Source organism: Cynocephalus volans, chromosome 6 (assembly GCF_027409185.1).
Source record: "Cynocephalus volans isolate mCynVol1 chromosome 6, mCynVol1.pri, whole genome shotgun sequence".
NCBI classification, from domain to species: domain Eukaryota; kingdom Metazoa; phylum Chordata; class Mammalia; order Dermoptera; family Cynocephalidae; genus Cynocephalus; species Cynocephalus volans.
In genome coordinates this window covers 68,564,266-68,582,462 of record NC_084465.1, presented here as the reverse complement: position 1 = coordinate 68,582,462, position 18,197 = coordinate 68,564,266, and the positions used below count along the sequence as shown (strand labels likewise).

General features: G+C 37.2%; 1 protein-coding gene across 1 annotated transcript in view; it reads right to left on the bottom strand.

Moving 5' to 3' along the window:
* The window catches only part of PPP1R9A (protein phosphatase 1 regulatory subunit 9A), a 327,703-nt gene that overhangs the window by 8,123 nt on the left and 301,383 nt on the right, over positions 1-18,197 (bottom strand). Inside the window, 4 exon segments of the mRNA XM_063100030.1 lie at positions 4,451-4,528; positions 4,624-4,711; positions 13,037-13,337; positions 13,852-14,009. Of these exon segments, the coding sequence (XP_062956100.1) occupies positions 4,451-4,528; positions 4,624-4,711; positions 13,037-13,337; positions 13,852-14,009 (625 nt within the window).

Here is an 18,197-nt window from a genome sequence, read left to right as displayed (position 1 = left end):
GTGTCTCCAAAAATAGAAATACAGCAGAGGGACAGCTGTGTCTCCCTCCTTCACTGGGCCAGGTTTAGGCAGAGGTGAGTGTTTGTCTATTTGTGCACATATGCTCATCTAGCTCTTAACTCTTCTGAAAGAGTGTGGTTCCACCCAGCTCAGATGACAGGCAGGCGCTCTGCCCTTACTCCGCAACAGGGCAGAGATGCCCTCCAGGCTCTTGTCATAGAAAATAATCTCAAACTCACTGTCGTGACATGATTTATCCAAAGCCTCTTTGAGAGAAATAACATCTGCGAAGGACTGCCTGAAGTATAATCCATGTAGTCCATTGATTTTTCAAGATATTACAAAAGTCATGCTTGGATGAACAAGACAGTTAGTAAAATACATATGGAGAATACTTTGTTTCATATCCTTCCCATCAAATTTGTTTTAAATATGAATAATAATAATAGTCATTTATATTTATTAAGGACTTAAAATGTACTTAGATGTGACCCTTTTAAATTGTCCCAACAGTGTATATAGCTCCATTTTGCAGATGAAGAAACTGAGGCACAGGGAGGTTATGTGACCTGCCCAAGATGATAAGTGGCAGAGCTGGGATTTGAACTCAGGCTCTTAACCATGTTGACACTAGGCTCTTGGCTTTCACTGAAAGGCCACTGTTATACTTACTGTGAAGGTATTATTAAAGATGTATTTTAAGTACCAACCTTACTTATTTTTTGCTTTGTCTTATTTTTCCCTATTCAATTTTTTTAAATGAATTATATTGTTTTAGCATATGTACTTTTGTATATAAATAGATTATTTTTGGAGCAAAGAGGAGAATATAAATAAATAAATAAATGAGTACATGCGAATTTACAGACCAACAGAAAATTAGTTAAATATCAAAGGAGGATTTACTTTTCACAGAATCATATAGATCAACACTATCTAATAGATATATAATACGAACCACAGGTGTAAATTAAAATTTTCTAGCAACTACATGAAAAAAAAGAGGTAAATTAATTTTTAAAATAACACTTTATTTAACCCCCTCAATCTAAAGTGTTATTTTGTTATGTAATCAATATTATAAAATTATTAATAAGATATTTCACATTCTTTGCTTTCATTCTAAGTCTCTGAATCCAGCATGCATTTTCTCCAACAGCACATCTCAGTGCAGATTAGCACATTTCAAGTGCTCAACAGCCGTACCTGACTAGAGGCTACCATATTCGACACTGCACATAGAGATGGACGGGGAGTTACAGACCATGTAGTTTTAATCCAACCCATTTAGTTCTGGTAAGAAGCCAAGGTCCCAGGAATTTAGAGACTTGCCTATGGAAAGGACTACTACTGCTACTACTACTACTACCAAATCCAAGGACTACTACCTCAGATGGCAGCTCAGTGTTCTTTCCACTCTTCACACGTTCAAGATAATGCAAACTCATGTCCATAGAGAAGTACCATCGCCTTTTCCCATCATTTCCCCAACATACCACCCTCTAGCCTTGTCTGAGATACAGGCATCTTCTCAGAAGACTTTCTCTTCAGTGACTAAACTGGGGGCTTCTCCCCAAAGTTCCAAAGTAGATGCTCTACTGACGCCAATAATTACTTAGTTTAGACTTTAGGACAGCATTTCATTTTACTCTTGGTGTGTAGTTTAAAGGATGAACAAGCTCTAACAACTAAATGTTTCCTGCTTTTGTTATCTGCTGTGCTGCCTATTTAAATCAGAACATTTGCTGACCACACATTTGAGAAGGGAAAGAATCATATCTCATACTTTTTGTTGGGTTTATTCATTATTATTATTATTATTATTATTATTATTAGCCTCATCTATTTTCTTTATTTGCCTCATGTTGGTCATGTATCTGAGTCATGTCTCTGAAAGGAACACAACAAAGTAAACTCTTTACTCTCATAGGAAGGAAAAAACTAAAAGCAAGATTAAACTTAGCAAAAGTCTTGCCTCTTTAAAAATCTAGCAGCCCTAACCCTAACCCTAACTGACTGATGACCTCATCAGATTTTCACAACCTAATAAGAATTGATGAAAAGCCTAAAAGATAAGATTTCAAACTCAATCCATGAGTCCTTCCCTCCTTTTTCTGAGAAAGTCTCACAGGGTTGATAAATTTATTCCCAGTTCTTAACAACTGCTGTGCAGCCCTGTAGCTGCTGGTGCTGGTAGCCCTCCTACCTCCAGGGGCCCCGTGGAACCAACTCAATTGCATTAAGCTCCTGCTGGGCAGTAATTCTGTTCTTCCTGGAATATGTTTTACAAGGTCCTAGGCCCATTATCAATCTATATAGGAGAACAGAGGCTATCATTAGATTTGACTGGTGTTAATCAATTACTCTGATAGCTCAAAATTATTTTTTGAAACAGAAAATGTCCCTCTTCTTCCATTGTCCTTCTATTTCATATATGAATTTCTTTCCTGCCCACAAAAATATGACTGTAATACAAATAATTATAAAATTGTATATTTGTAGCATTGCCACATGTGGAATTATTTATGACTACTGAAGCAGGGAGACTCCAGAGTTAATGCTTTAAAAATATACAGGGGGCTAGACAGCCAAGCTAGAAGCCTGGCTGTGGGTTCCACCACCCTCGACTAGCTGTGGTTTTGCCTATGGTAGAGTGAATGCTCACCAACACAACCAAGATTTGCTTGATTTTCACCTGGAACTTACACAAGAAGATGTTAATTTCTGGCTACTATGAGGAAATCCAGTCAAACATTCTCTCTCCTGCTGGCTGCTGGTGCTTCCTTCTCCTTAGAGCCTCAAAGGTGAGAGGCAGTGACTGCCTCTGAATCCCAGAGAGCAAAGGAAGGACAGTGTCAGCTCAGACATGCCTGAGTTTCTCTCCCATCATGTATCTGTGCATCTCGTTTTCCCCTAAATGGTTTCACTGCCTTTTTTCCTGAGTATACTTGACAGTTTTCTACTCTTAATTTTAAGGCACAAAGTAGACTATTTTCTATTTCTCACTCCAAAACCACCCAAAGTTAACTTGCTTTTGAGTACATATGGCCTCAGATTTACCTTTATTTTTCCTGAGGTTGTTGTCCTCAATATAATGAGAGCTTTCTACCCTTTCTCCATTGTACAGAATAAAAGAGACCCAGACTAACAAAAATAATTAATTTGGGAATTCTCTCTCCTCATTGCCCACTCCATACGCCTGTAATCCCGAGAAGAAGATACAATTTCTCACCAAGGTGTATGTGAGAAAACAGAAAAAAAGAAAAGGAAACAACAGGGGACAACCTATGCAATGGATAAGTTATTTTATAGTCTTTTCATTTTCAGCATTTTGTCTGTTTCTTCCTTCGTCTATGATATTGAGATGGTTCTAAAATTTCATAAAGAAATATAAGCATCATCAGGTGAACAAGTAACTGGAGGTGGCATGTGGTGTTGGAAAGACATCTAGACAGGAGGCACAAGCTCCAGCTTGACATTAACTGCCTACTGCTTAGCCCTGGGCAAATTCAGTTCTATGAAGGTGAAGTTCTTCACAATAAAGTATGGCACTATTATCTGCCCTTCCAATCTTATTGTAAGGATCAAATGCAATGATAAATGTAAAATTACACTGTAGCCTGCAAACAATAATAATAACAGCAGCAGCAAATTGTTATCTTTATTATATGTTTTAATACCTCCTATGTGCCAAGTACCATTTAATCTTTACACTAACCTTATAATGTAAGTACCATTATTATCCTCATTTTACATGAGAAAATAGAGGCACAGAGGGTTAAATAAATTGCCCAAGATTTAAACTGTATAAATGGGAGAGCTATTATTCAAACCTAGGCAACTGGACTTCAGAACTTTATGCTTTTCTGTCTCCCTATACAAACCCTAAGTTTAAAATAATGAAATCTCAGAATAATATTGGGAAAACTTGACAACATGCTGATCAAAAGCTCACTTCTCTATCAGAAAGTCTTTATTGAACAGTAAGTATAGTGTATAGTGCCTGCAGAATCAATTAAATAGCTAAGTCCAGCAAGAGATTGTGGTCATTCCTATATGCATGCCAACAAAGTATTTAAATGCAAAATTACCCTTTCAGACTTTCAAACAAAAAGAGAAGGCACTAGCATTGTAGGTAACCAGGCAAAACATCTGAAGTGTGTTTAAAGCATCACATACATACATTTATGCCATATTTAAATAAATACATTGAAACTATTCATGCAATCATAATCAGCAATTAAGGACCAATGGATATGCCCGAGGCCGGATGCAGGCCATTATTAGAGTAAGGCAAATATAAACTGACAGTGCAATTTTTCTTTCTCATCAGCTCTAGGCACATCACGTCAGCTCAAAGGTACTGACCACTGATTTTGGTTAAATATGAAAGAGGGGGCCAGAAAGTTTAGCCATAGAAATAAATCTGTTCTTAATCACCCACTCGTACCTGCTACCTGCAGAAAACCTATTGGCTTCTTTTTCTTTCCATTTCTTTCCCTTGTTGGAATTCCTTCGCAAAGGTGCCCTATAATGACAGCACACAGTCAGAAAGGGGAAGTCGAAATTTTCTCCTTTACTCCTTTTACAAAGGGCTTGCTTTTTACATCATCAAGTGCTTACCCCAGATCCACAAACTTCTGCTTAATTTTTCCTCCTTGCACCACCAACGAACTGGATTCCCTTAGTGATCTGGGACCTTTGGCACCATCTAGGATATACACATATATGAAAAAGACCAATTACTATTATTTTTTACAGCCACGAATCAAAAGTCATTGCATCTCTGAATCTAAGGAGCATGCCTAAATTCCTAACTGTAAAAGAAAATAATGCACACCTTTTTATAGGATATGGGAAACATAGCTATGCGAGGAGCATTCAGTTACGCAGGAGAGGTCCTGCTGGACAGAGGCCCAATACTCATCACAAAGAGTTTTAGCTTTAAACATATTGGAATTAACAAGATGAACAAGAATAAATACTACCAAATCATCCTTTGCATTCAAAGCAGAGACAACAAGGCTTTCCTTTTGTTCTTTCTCTGGCTCCAATCCTTGGCTTGCCATACCTGGGCTCTGTCCTCCATACCTTTCTTGCCTTTGGGTTTTAGTGCCTTCTGACATGAACCCAGCCCACTTCCCACCATATCTCCAAAGCCCAGTACAGAATGTCACTCCTGAAAGTCTGGGAGATTTAGGGAGAAAGTTAAGAGTCAAAGTTTTCCTTTCTGGTCTCTCTCTTGCTTATGGCCTACGGGCCAGTCCTGGGGCAAAGGAGGGCAGAACATAAGAGAGACATAAGCAGAAGCAGCCATAGAACATTTATATCTTTGAAAGGTCTTTCTTAGTAGTTGAGTTGGAGCACAACTTGGCTGGTCTTCTGTGATATGGAAGATGCCAAAATCTCCTCTGCGCGTGAAGATGACTGATCTTTGCCATTTTGAGTCATGTTGACACTCTAAAGGGTAGCAGCTGCTGTAGGATAGGGCCACTCGGAGCGATGCCAAAATCAACCAGAAGAGAGATTTGTGAATGGAGTTCAATGTTAAATGTGGGGACTAGATTACACCTGTAGCACTTACTCCACCTCAGACAAGGGTGGTAATTCCTGAGGCTCTCCCTGCAACTGTTCATCAAACGATACTGTTTGGTGTTATGTTTCAGCATATCCAGTTATCTGAGGTGATTAACAAATGGTATTTTAAATTTGATGTGTTTTTTTGTGTGAAACTATTCCTTAATTGTCTATTGATGTCTATTTGTCCGTCTCCATCTTTTTAAAATTTACAAAATTTCTAGAAACTTTCTGGCACAGAGTGCAGAGAGAACAGCCCTTCTAAAAAGTGTTCAATTAACCTTGCAGGTTAATTTTGGTTTTGATTTTTGTTTACTTCAAGAGAAATTTCTAAACACACATCGACATACATCCTTAAAAAAAGTGAAGTGCACACACGGTTCTCATTTAGGAGTTTAGGTTCAAAGCTCTAGAGCAGCATAGGACACTGACAAATACTCCAAAGATTTTGAGCAATGAGCTTTTCATATTTTTAGTTAACAATACTCAGATTACAATAATCAATTTCTTGAAATGTACATAATGAAATACAAGAGTCAGAAATATATCTGTGTCAACATCCACTTCTAGCCTCAAATATTTATTATGGGTATTTGCATCATTACTCTTTGGGTGACCAAATTAAATAGCCACAGATGTGGCATATACACATTAAAAAAATATCCATAGACATGGCACAAATGTCTTCTAAGGTGATTTTGCTAATGGACATTTTAACAAAAGCAGGATTTCAATTTTCTTAATAGAAGTTGAAGAAAAGAAAGTGCTGAATTCTTCCAGATCAATCCTAAAGCAACTCTTAATGGCTAGTACTGTGCAAAATTAAAAGGAGACTGCCTAATTATTTTCTGAATTAGAGGTAGCTGGGAGATGTTTTAATGAGTGATGAGAAGACCAGCTGAGACAATGTACATGGAAACACTCTGAAACCTATTAGTGTTGCAGTTATTTGGACATCTTGGGACTAAAAGCCTGCTTCTGCCCATCACAGAGCCTGCTGCTAGGCAACCTTACATCATTATCTCACACATTTGCCAAAGTGTGTTCCAAGGAACACTAAAATGAATGCTTCCACAAGTTTAAAGAGGCAAGATTGGGCCGAGCCCGTGGCGCACTTGGTAGAGTGCTGCGCTGGCAGCGCGGCGACGCTCCCACCGCGGGTTCGGATCCTCTATAGGACTGACCGGTGTACTCACTGGCTGAGTGCCGGTCACGAAAAAAACGACAAAAAAAAAATAAATAAATAAATAAAAAATAAAGAGGCAAGATTAAGGAATGAGGCAAGATTAAGATTAATGTACTTTCCCATTTTAAATCAATCAAATCCATTTTTAATGCACATCAGAACTTCTAATCTGCACAAAAACCAACACTGGATTGGTATGATTTCAAGAAAAGAGAGAGAAACATGACATTTTTGTTTGCTTACTTATTTATTTAACTTTATGTAAGACTTCCATTAGGTTTTTTGAAATCTCTCTAATACTACCTTCATGACCAATCAGAAGTCTGAGCCCCCAGACTGAGTGCCTCAGCTTTAAGCTTTGGCAACCTGATTTTCATTTTCAAAGGTAATAGTTGATCTCCTGGTAGCTAAATCCTAAGGTCTTTTCTTGGGCTGCATTCTCCTTAATCTCACTGCAATAACACCTTCCTTTATGACGGGGACTCCCAAATCTGCCTCCCAGCCCCTGCTTCTCTCCTGAGCTCTCCACCTTCTCTGTTAAAAAAAAAAAAAGAGTTATTTATATTTCCCACATAGTGTTTCTCATTTCCTATTTTCTGTTAATGACAAGACCATATGTTCTGAGGCTAGAAATCCTGTGATGAGTTTTGACTCACTTTCTCCCATTACCTAATAGTCAACTTAGTTTCACAGATCTAGTATCATTTGTTCCTGTCACTGTCTATTGCTCATCTCTAGAGATTATGTGTCTCCTAACTCAGCTTCCCCACACCTAGTATCTTTTCCTTTTTATTCCTCTGCTCAAACATCTTGTGGTTTCCTAGTAATATGGTGAGCTATCTAAGATACTGAAACTCCAGAACTGTAGACTTAACCTTCCTGCTCGCTTTTATATGCAACCACTCTACTCTGCATAAACAAGCTGTTTCAGGGACAGCCCCATTCCCTTAAATTCATATTATGTGTTCCTGTCTCTGTTAATGCCATCACTCTGCCTTACATGCCCTCCTTACCTACCCCCCCCCCGCTTTTTAAATAGTTTTTCAATGGCTTCTCTAACTGCACTTGCTTTGTCAAGTTTTGTTTGCCAACTTCAGATGGATGCAATCTCTCCATCTTCTGAGCAACGATATAATTTTACTATACCCATACTTATAGGGGCCTAATGCAACATATTAATAATCGAATCCTGAAAAGCTTTTAAAAAGCCAGGTTATATTTACCAGGACATTAAGTCAATGAATACTTCTGAAGACATGTTCTATGTCAAGCAATGTGTTAATAACCACACACAAACTTCGAATAATAATCTCTGGTAATTGTGAGTAAAAACTGATAGTGCTTAATTTACTCTACTCACAATTACTAGAGATTGACCAAACAAAGGCCCATTGCTATGTAAGCCCAGAGACCAAAACTGTAGTGTTAGGCTGCTTACATCATAGAAATGAGGAAATACTTTCATGCCTTCTACTGCCATATAGTCTGTTTTACCAACCTCTAGAAAAAAAATTTACTTCCTCTAATTTAACCGACATCCAGTTAGATGCTTATTATTTAGCCAGTTATAATGGGACACTATCCCAATTACCACTGAGATCCCTCAAATATGAAAAAAAAAGATGACTTGTAAATGTGGCATTAACACAATTCAGGAAACACCCAACTCCAGTTAGAGTAACCTCAAGCTTGCAATCAAACAGCTGTAACTTAATCATCTTTGTAGCAACACGATAGACTAAAAGTAAGGGCATATTATTTTTAAAGATTCTGCATAAATAGCAACCAATGATTAAGCCATTTTCGGGTTTATCCAGCAATGCTGAGTAGAGGGAAACATATTTCTAGACAAGCTTTTTCTATAAGGAGAGAGATAGTAAATATTTAAGGTTCGTTTAGATATATGGTCTCTGTCACAATACCCAACTCTGCCCCTGTAGCAGTAGATAGTATGTAGTAGATAGTATGTAACTCAAAGAGTGTGGCTGTATTCCAGGAAGACTTCATTTACAAAAACAAGTGGAGACTAACTTTTGTTGATAACCCCTCTTCTAGAAGACCAGCAGCACTGGTTATCTGAATAGACATAGTAATTTATCCAAGAAAATTACCAAGCATCAGTTACATGGTATATACCCTTTGTTAGGGATGAAGAATACAAAGATATGTTTGGGAGTGGAGTGGGTGTGCCTAAGTCTTCACTAAAGGAGGTGAAATGTAAGCTGGGCTTTGAAGAAGGATCAGGATTTTCCTGGCATGAAGTGTTAGGTGAGAGAGTAAACATGATGTCCAGTTTTTCCCAGTGAGTACCACTAAACTCTGTTCTAGATCCTTTATTGATGTCAATGAGTTGTAAGAACTTCACACACAGGGAAGCCATAGGCTTACCGTACCTAACCTCTCCTGAGTCTAGTGAGTAGTGGATTAGTCTCATATAGGAAGGAACTCAGGGTTTTACAGGATGTTATTCCCTGAACTGGATTTTGAGAACAATGAAGGTAGAACCCACTCTTCATGGTATCAGCCTCTGCAATGTCACAATAATGGCAGCATGGCGTTTCCCTAAAGTTTGAATGATAATGAGGTCCATTTATTGGGATCTGGGTTGGAAGAGTCCCAGAGGGACGAGAGGGAGCTGGAGCGATGGTGGTGCTGCAGTGAAACAGGCAGCTCCTCAGCAAGCTCTAATTTTATGTTCACTGAGCAACTTTCTGATTTATGAACCCATTAATCAGAAGAGAGAGAACAGAACAAATGAAGGATGTTGGTTATGATGTCAGCTTTACCTCCCAAAGCAAATCAGAAAATTAGAAATCAATGTTTTGTATGTTTGAACAGCATAAATCAGTCACTCTGAGCTTGACTGAATCTGGGTGTATTACTTGGTTTCTGGATTTAGAAAACTGAGGACCAGACCCTTAACTCTACAAAGGACTGTGTGGAAATAGGATACCCAGAGAGAGTCAATTGGATGATGGGTCTTCCTCTCTGACATCTTTCAAGATGCCACAGAGCATGAGAGTGGAAGGCAAGAAAGTATAGGCTCTTCCCAGTTGTTGCTGATGGTGGTGATCATCGGGTATCAAAGAGGCAAGGTCTGCCATGAAACTAAATAGAGAGAAAGAGAAAAAGAAACAGAGAGAAAAGAAGAGAAGAAGGTGGAGGAGGAGTCTGTAGACAGACAGACTCTAGCATGTAAACTCCTTGAAGGAAAGGATGGAGTCTTGTCTATCACTGTATATTCAGCCTTTAGCACAATGCTTGACAACTATTCATTCAATGAATACGTGAACGAATGGACTAATGTCAAATTAACATAGAAGGCACAGAAAACTCTTCAAGACTGGAAACTTTTATCACGGCAAGGAAAGAATGTGAGGTTTCAGCACTGCTTTCATCTGGTCACAGTTAGTACCTAACAATGGTTACCACAGTAGTAACTGACTATTTATAAAGCTAGCACTTTATAAAATCTCAGTTAACTGCTTCTGCCCCATTACCAAGAAGCACGATCAGCCCAGGGAAATTGAAAATGAGAAAGCCTGAGCACTTGGTCTCTGGGGAGGAAACTACCCATGCCCTATCTTTTGGTCCTGCTTACTTCCACTGAGAGCTTAATCCCAAAGACCAGTAACAAACAAGGGAGGCACTGGGGGAAGAATGAAATTCTTACATTTTACTGCTACATTTCTGCTGAAGGATTACAAAAGCACAATTCATATCCATGTAAAAACTTCTCCAATCTTGGACGAAACATTTGCTAACTTCAAAGAATCATAAATAAATTAGAAGTAAAAGGCAGAGAGAAATTATCTAGACATGATTTAGCCACTTTTGGTCAGATTTCATGTGTGAGTGATCCACTCTCAGCCTATAATGTAATTTCTTCCAGAGAGCTAGTTATGTCTCATAAAGTCCAACAGTGGAACACAGAGTACTCACCTATAGCTCCAAAGTATATGCTGCTTCTATTTTGCCTTTTTAAGGACCAAAATATATATATATTTTTAAAGAAATGATAGCCTTGTATTTCTATAAAAGTGATATTATAGCCCCACAATTTAGGTTAATTGACAAAAGTTTTTGAAGGCTTTATTTCTTTTGAAAGTAAGCCAAAATCACAGTCAAGCTGTTTGCCAACCTGCCAATCACTTCTGATGATTTAGCAGGCCTGACATATTCTCTTGCTTCCACTGGTATTTTGTCCCCCATTAAGTACTCAATTTTTAACTCAAAACTGCTTCCAGAAGCGCTGTCCTTAGGACCAGTCTGTGGAAGATAATTCTAGCAGTCCACAGGCTCAGGAAAGTAAGCCAAGGAGAAAATAGCAGGAATAAAGTTATGATGCTTACCAAGAGTTACAAAATAGCATGAGCCCTCATAGTCAACTGCATTTCTATGTTCACAAGGTATCTGTAGATAGATTACAATTTCTGATCTGGTAGAGATAAATGAGTACTGAATTTTCAAAAATGTAGTGATGCACAATCATACCTGCAATGTATGGGTGTGTCCTATGTCACCTCTGGCACTGGTCAATGGAATTCTTCAAATTCCAATCTGAAGATTTTGGCAATCTGCCAAATTTGGCAATTTGACATCTAATTTAAATGGTAATTTCTCTGATGATTAGTAAGATTAATCATCTTTTCATACCTTATAAGTATTGTGAATTTTCTCTTCAATGAATTGACAGATTATTTCTTTAGCCTATTTTTGACTTTTAAAAAAATTAATTCTTTGGAGCTACTTATATATTAGAGAGAATGTCCATCAATTAACTTTGTATGTGGAATCCTTTTTTATGATTATTGAATACTAAAATCAAGAGTATTTATAAAATACTAGAGCATAAGCAAAAGATAGAAAAACACTCATTTGCCACCCCACCCTCATTGCAGTTTCTACTTAACAACGTTTCTAGTGTGTCCTTCCTCATCCCTAATTCCCCCAAATAACCAACTTTGCCATTATCATTTGTAACATCAAAATTTTGTTTGTCTCTCTAAATAATCCGCTATTTTGTTGAATTCTATACAAATAGAGTCACGTGTTCTTCTACAATTTGCTTTATCCTCTCAATGTCTTGTTTCAGAGACTCACCTCTGCTGTTATGTTTCAGTGCAGTTTATTCACTTTCCCTGCTGCACAGATTCATTATGTAAATCTACAGCAATCCATTTATCCACTCTACAAGTTTTGCTATTGTTCAGCAAGGCTGCTATGAATATTCTTGTACATGATTCTTTAGTACAACTGTGCAAGATTTCTCTTGGTTATACAAATATATACAGGTGAAGACTTGCTGCCATTTATATTTGTAATAAATAATTGCCACAGGAGAATGTCCATAAAATATTATGTGTAAAACAAAGTTGCAGTGTAATGTGATTAGTAGGGTTCCTTTTTTGTAAAAATAGAAAACGAGTATACAAAACCAAAACACACACCAAAAAGTATTGTGTGTGTGTATGTGTATTTCATTTCAGGTGCAACAGATAATGTAACCGAATCTACTTGATTACTTTAAAGTAACACACCAGACAGGGAGGAGGAGAATGAACCTATCCTTTATACATCTCTACATTGTTTAATTTGTTTAAGCAAGAATTTATTACTTCTATAAATTAAAACATACAATTAAAAAGACAAATCTATTTACCCTACTATGAAATTCTGTTGTAATTCTAAGAGCCTAAAAGTTAATTGACTGACCTCCTTGCATTATCATTAGCCTAGCTTTTCTATAACATGCTTTGCAATGTAAATCATTTATTGTGAAAATTTCTTCTAAATAAAAACCAGTTAATGGTTTAAGACCTATATCACTTTGATCTTCATATTATTTTTTTTTTATATGACCATGTTAATGTTTATTAAAACTCTGGGCTGCTATTCTATAAAATCTCTAGAAGGTCCCCCAAAGAGTTTCTTTCAACAGAAAACTTGAAGAGGGCTGAAGAGATAAAAATACTAAACCATGTAGGAAGAGATTTTTTTAAAAAGGTAGATGAGGGGGTGGGTTGAGGTATCTCTTATCCCACAACATAAAATGAAAGAAATAAAAGGGGTCTTCAAAAAGTTCATGAAAAGATTTGTACTATCTTTAAATTCCATTTTCCCATGAACTTTTTGAAATACCCTCCTATTACTAGTTGTGAGAAGACAAATGACTTATGATTATGAGAAAATGGCACTTTTATATTGCAACAAATCAAGGTATTAGTGAAGTCAGAGGAAGCAAAAGCAAAACAACAATAAAACTAACAATACCTTCTTCCTGTAATATCTTCATGGTGGTGGCTTGATGGTGGCAAGGAGATTCTTCCATATCATGATCAGATTTTGAAGGAGAGGAGAGTGAAGTGTCTCCCCCAATAGAGGAGAAAGGCTCCCTTTCTGGGTGCAGTAGTCTTTCTTGAAATTCAGATACGTGGTCAGACGAGAAGGGCACATTGCTAGCCACTGGGGTGAGGGGTGAAACACTAGAATCTGATTCTGGAGAAGAAGTTCTCGAACCCTTGGGTGGAAGCAATTTGGTAATATGCATGTGGTTACAGAAACTGTTTAAAGGCTGTTGGTACAAGAGATTATAAAGGAGGTTATGCCACTGAGTATCAGTTCTATGCAATACTTACTTTGAAACAAGACCGACCTTTTTTAGTGAATCCTCATGAAAACCATTTTTTTTGTTTTCTGATTTACAGATGAGAATGCATAGTTCATAACAATTCACCATATTAACAATGTAGCTAACACAGATACCTAAGACATATGGAAACAATTACTTGTAGATTCAGTATCTCCCACTAGATTAAACCAGCAGCTGAATATCAAAAACTCCATCACAAAATATGACAATATGGATAATGCTCTTGGTTAGTTCACTGAATGAGTAGAGAAAAGAATCTGAATTACAACAATGTATTGAATTGAGTAAAAATTCAGAAGACAAAGACATGAATTATTCTAGCTATTTTGAACTAGGATGTAGACTCTGGTTGCACACAAATCATTGTCTCCAATAAGCTATAGGAACAATGATACGGCCCAACAGTACAAGTCAGAAAATGGTCAAGTGTGCTCACCTTTCGCTCTAGACTGTCCTCCCCATCTGTTGAACTGACGCTATCATAGAGTCTTGTCCTAGAGGGCCTTTGGCGTCTGTTCTTCAAGGAGAGCTGGGCTCGAGTTTTCAGTGCTTTTGAATCCAGGCGCTCTGTCTCTGGGACCGCTTCATTCAAGTCTAAGAAAAGAATATTGTAAATAATGAGTGACAGAAACCTTTGGAAAGGACAAAGAGACCACAGACACTGATAAAAAAAAATCTCAAGGTTATCAGTAACACCAGGTGAGAAACAGGTGACAACCATGACATCCTGTCTGACATCCCACAGGTAACAAAGAATTCAGTGGGATTTAAGAGAAATGTACATAGCCTAAAGGAAGAAAGCAACACTAAGGATGATCAAGGTACCAAACAAAAGTCTAATATCCAAAGAGCATAAAACCTTCCTACAACATGATTATAAAAAGAACTTATTGTATTTGTTTATGTGTATGCATGTTGGAGTGTTTGATAATCAAAGATACAGGGGAAGCTGTATCAAAGTTGGGAGATCTTAGAATCCAAGGACAAAAATCTACAAATGTCAGTTTGCTAGGTCAAGTGTAGGCAATAGTAGGTGACCATCCATATAAATTTCCTACAGCAAAATTTAATAATAGGCTGTACGGACTGTACCATTTTGGTCTTAATATTTTTTTCCCACCCCAAACAGAATTTCTGAAAATCTAGCTTGTTCCTCTTTGAACTCTGTAGAAAGACCAATGAGGAATTTTCTCTCTCAGCAAATTTAAGATAGATGAGGAAATAAAACAAGGTCTGGCTACACAAATGAACAAACAGTTAAACAACCACAGGTACTTAATTTGCCAGTATTATGGATGGAGTAGGTAAACATTTCCTTTTCTTTCATTAACTTCTAAGTTTATATTCCAAGTTATCTGTATGTGCCTCTGACTTGTTTCTTTTTCTGAATATCTTCTCTCCCCACCAGAAACAACACTGATTTTCCAGAGGAAAATATTTAAATCTTTAAATAGACTCCACGAGAAAAAGAGAATAGAAAAAGAAAGTAAAGCAGAACACAAGAAAATGAATTAATAAAGACTGCAGTGAGAGTCCAATGTGGTCCTCTTTAATCTGGCTCTTGCCACCTTTAATATTGCTACCCTGACTTTAAGTTAGGATCTAAAAATTAACATTCTAAAAGAGAAGAGGAAAGGTGACCCATGTACCTACCCAGGTATTGGGTGGTGAAAAGTACTCTCTGGTTGAATTTATTTGGAATGTTACTACTCCTTACATCTGAATATGTGATCACTCCTTAAAAATAAAGCAGTTTGATCACTAATCATATTTTATCTTTTGAAGGTAGCAGTCATTAAATGAAGTCACAGTCAATGAATTAATAATTAAGTGCTTCTGGATTTAAATTATTAAAAACAAAGCAAATAACTGAGTTGCAGAAAATTAATATGCACTGGTACCAATAGAATAAAACAATTTCTTACATGATGATCATCCCTGGTATGTAATTCCTTTTCACAGCATTATTCTAAAGATGCGCTTGAAATATGTTATAAAACCAAAACAAGAAAGGACCTCAGGTTGTGCCTCTCTTACCTATGAAACCTCGCACTTGGCATATGCTTCTAACAAATAAAATTAAACATATTTTTGCCCAGGACAATATTTACAGAATATTGACTTTTCATCTCCTATACTTGAATGAAGAATGAATACTCAGAAAAGTCAGACCATTAGATATATGTGAAGATCAACTTTTCTATTTAGTAGCCTCTTTACCTTTTACATGTCAGTGGAGAAAAAATAATCTCCTTGATCATTTTAATTTCCTCCTTCCAATAAAATCTATATTTGCAGCTTCCCTTCAGGAGGTCATTAGTTGTGACAATTGGGAGAAAGTCAACCTTAAAAGCTCTTGTCTACATATAAAATGTGGAATACCACACAGATGAAAGCAATAATATAATTAGAAATAAGGTAGCCATACATGTTGTATATATTATCTATCTCATATTTGGATTATATGCTTTATAATGCAAAGCACTGCCACATACTTCATCTCATTTGTTCCTCACACAGCCTGTGAGACACTAGTCAAGTACGTTTTTTTTTCCTGTCCTGAAGCTCAAAGAACTTGAGTAGCTTGCCTCATCTACACAGCCAGCTGACGAGCTGCCATAACTATTCCAGTGTTTTAAATACCAGGCTACCAGGCTACTCTGATTTAGCTAGTGCTGACAAAGTTATTATCAAAAGATTTTAATGCCATTAGAGTTCAGTGTTTTAGGTTATAAAATCATATATGTTGTGACTAGGCTAGGAAATTCTCCAACAGGCTACATATAAAATATGATTATTAATCTTCCATGTATGTGTTAAGAGAACATAGAAAAAGGAAAATGTTGAAAACTATAGAACAAATTACTTAGATGATTTCTTGTCTGGGTGGCCTAATAACAGCTTTGGTTATCAGTGACAAAAAGACCCAAGGAAGACGCTCATCCCACTTTTGTAAACATGGTTCTTTTTGCAATAAAATCTTAGCCCTGGAGGACCCAGCATAGCACTCAATGTCCAGGACTGTAGCAGTTACTCCATTACTGGGTTCTGAACAAATAAAGTGAGGGGAAATGAGAACAACTTATTAGCAGGGTTTAATAGTGCATGGAATTTATGCTGGTACACCTGACTCCATTGCTATTCAGTAATTTGCCTGGTGCTGGTATCAGACAACTGCAAAATGGCAATCTAGTATTATTTGCTTTAACATCAGCTGACTAGGTGTAAACTGCTTCAGTGCACACATGAAATGATATCTATTAAAGATGCAGTTAGCTGGAGTCTGAAAAACAGTGCCTTAAATCCACCACCCAAGTAGCCAACAACATATCACATGCAATGAACAATTTTTGAGGGTCTGAAAGCATATATCTCTGAGCCACTTCATAGCAGTAATTCACAGATTACAAAAGCATTAAAAAATTTTTAATGTAAAGGAAAAATGGAATGGAGCTGAGAACTTTCACTTTACAGCACTTATACTGGCAAGAAGCTGGAAGAAACATTGTCCATAAGAAGCACCTACCAAAAACACTGCAAGTAACATACCCATTAAGAGTACTGGAGGAAATGTGCGGAGATAGAAGGAAAATGCATACAAGACTATGCTGCTGGGTAACTAAGGGGCAATTTGTTTGTCCACTATAGAAGTATGCTATCTTTTTTCATCATGTAACATAAGAATCAGAATATTACAACTCGAAAGAACCTTGGGATTCTGGTTCGACCTTACTTTTCATATAAGAAAACTGAGGCTCAAAGAAGGTTACTAGTTTGTGTACTAACTTGCACCATACAGTTAATCCGTGGGAGAGACTGGATAGAGCACAGGCCTGAACAGTCTTTTCTCCTTCTGGAAGGTCACTCTCAAGTCTAGGAGTAAACTTCACAAGCAATCTTCTGCCATCTTCAAATCCTCTTTTTAGTTTTACTTTATGCTCCAGACAAAAATACATGTCAAGGGCTAACTTTGCAAACTCACAGAAGTATACAGCATCAGGCAAAACCAAACCAAACCAAACATTGAGGGATTTTATTTGGCTTTTTATATATCCAAGGAATAAAGTTCTTAAAAAAAAATTAGCTGTCAGTTTTGTGGATGGCAATGTGGCAGGAGAAATACAACCGGCTCAAGGTCTCTAAGTTATGTGCTGCCAGATGTAAAGGCTTAGGTGGCCTTGTTCTCTCCTGTCATTCATTCCCTGCAGAGATCTTAATCAATAATATCACACTGTTTTCATAAATCCTGGATCTCAGTTCTTCCTTTCCCTCTTCTCTCCAGTATACCTTGTGCTGTTGTCCAGAAAGGCTGGAAGAAAATTTCCTTTTCCTCCTCTCCTTTCTTATCTATCCTTTCTTTCAGATCCTCCAGTCTCTGAAATAGCCAAATATCTGACTCAAATGCAGCTAGAGAGACAAAAGAGGAGCAGGCTAAAATGGATTAATATATATACACACAGATAAATACAGAGAAGATAAGCAGTAGCTAATGAAAGAGGGGCTTTGAGTGGGTGGGACTCCACTTCACTATACCTGCATTTTAAGACTAGTCTCATTATTACTCCAAATTGGATCCTTTAAAATAATTAAATGGATTTGATTATGATGTTAGCAGCTGTTATGAAAATGCTCTATGAAATTAGGATTTTACCGATCATATTACACAGAGACCAGTTCTCTACAGTAATGCTATGAGTCATTCAGCTTTTTTCACCAGACTGACGTTTTTGACGTACATGGAATGTTGCCCACGATCAGATGCGGGTGGCAAGGGAACTAGGG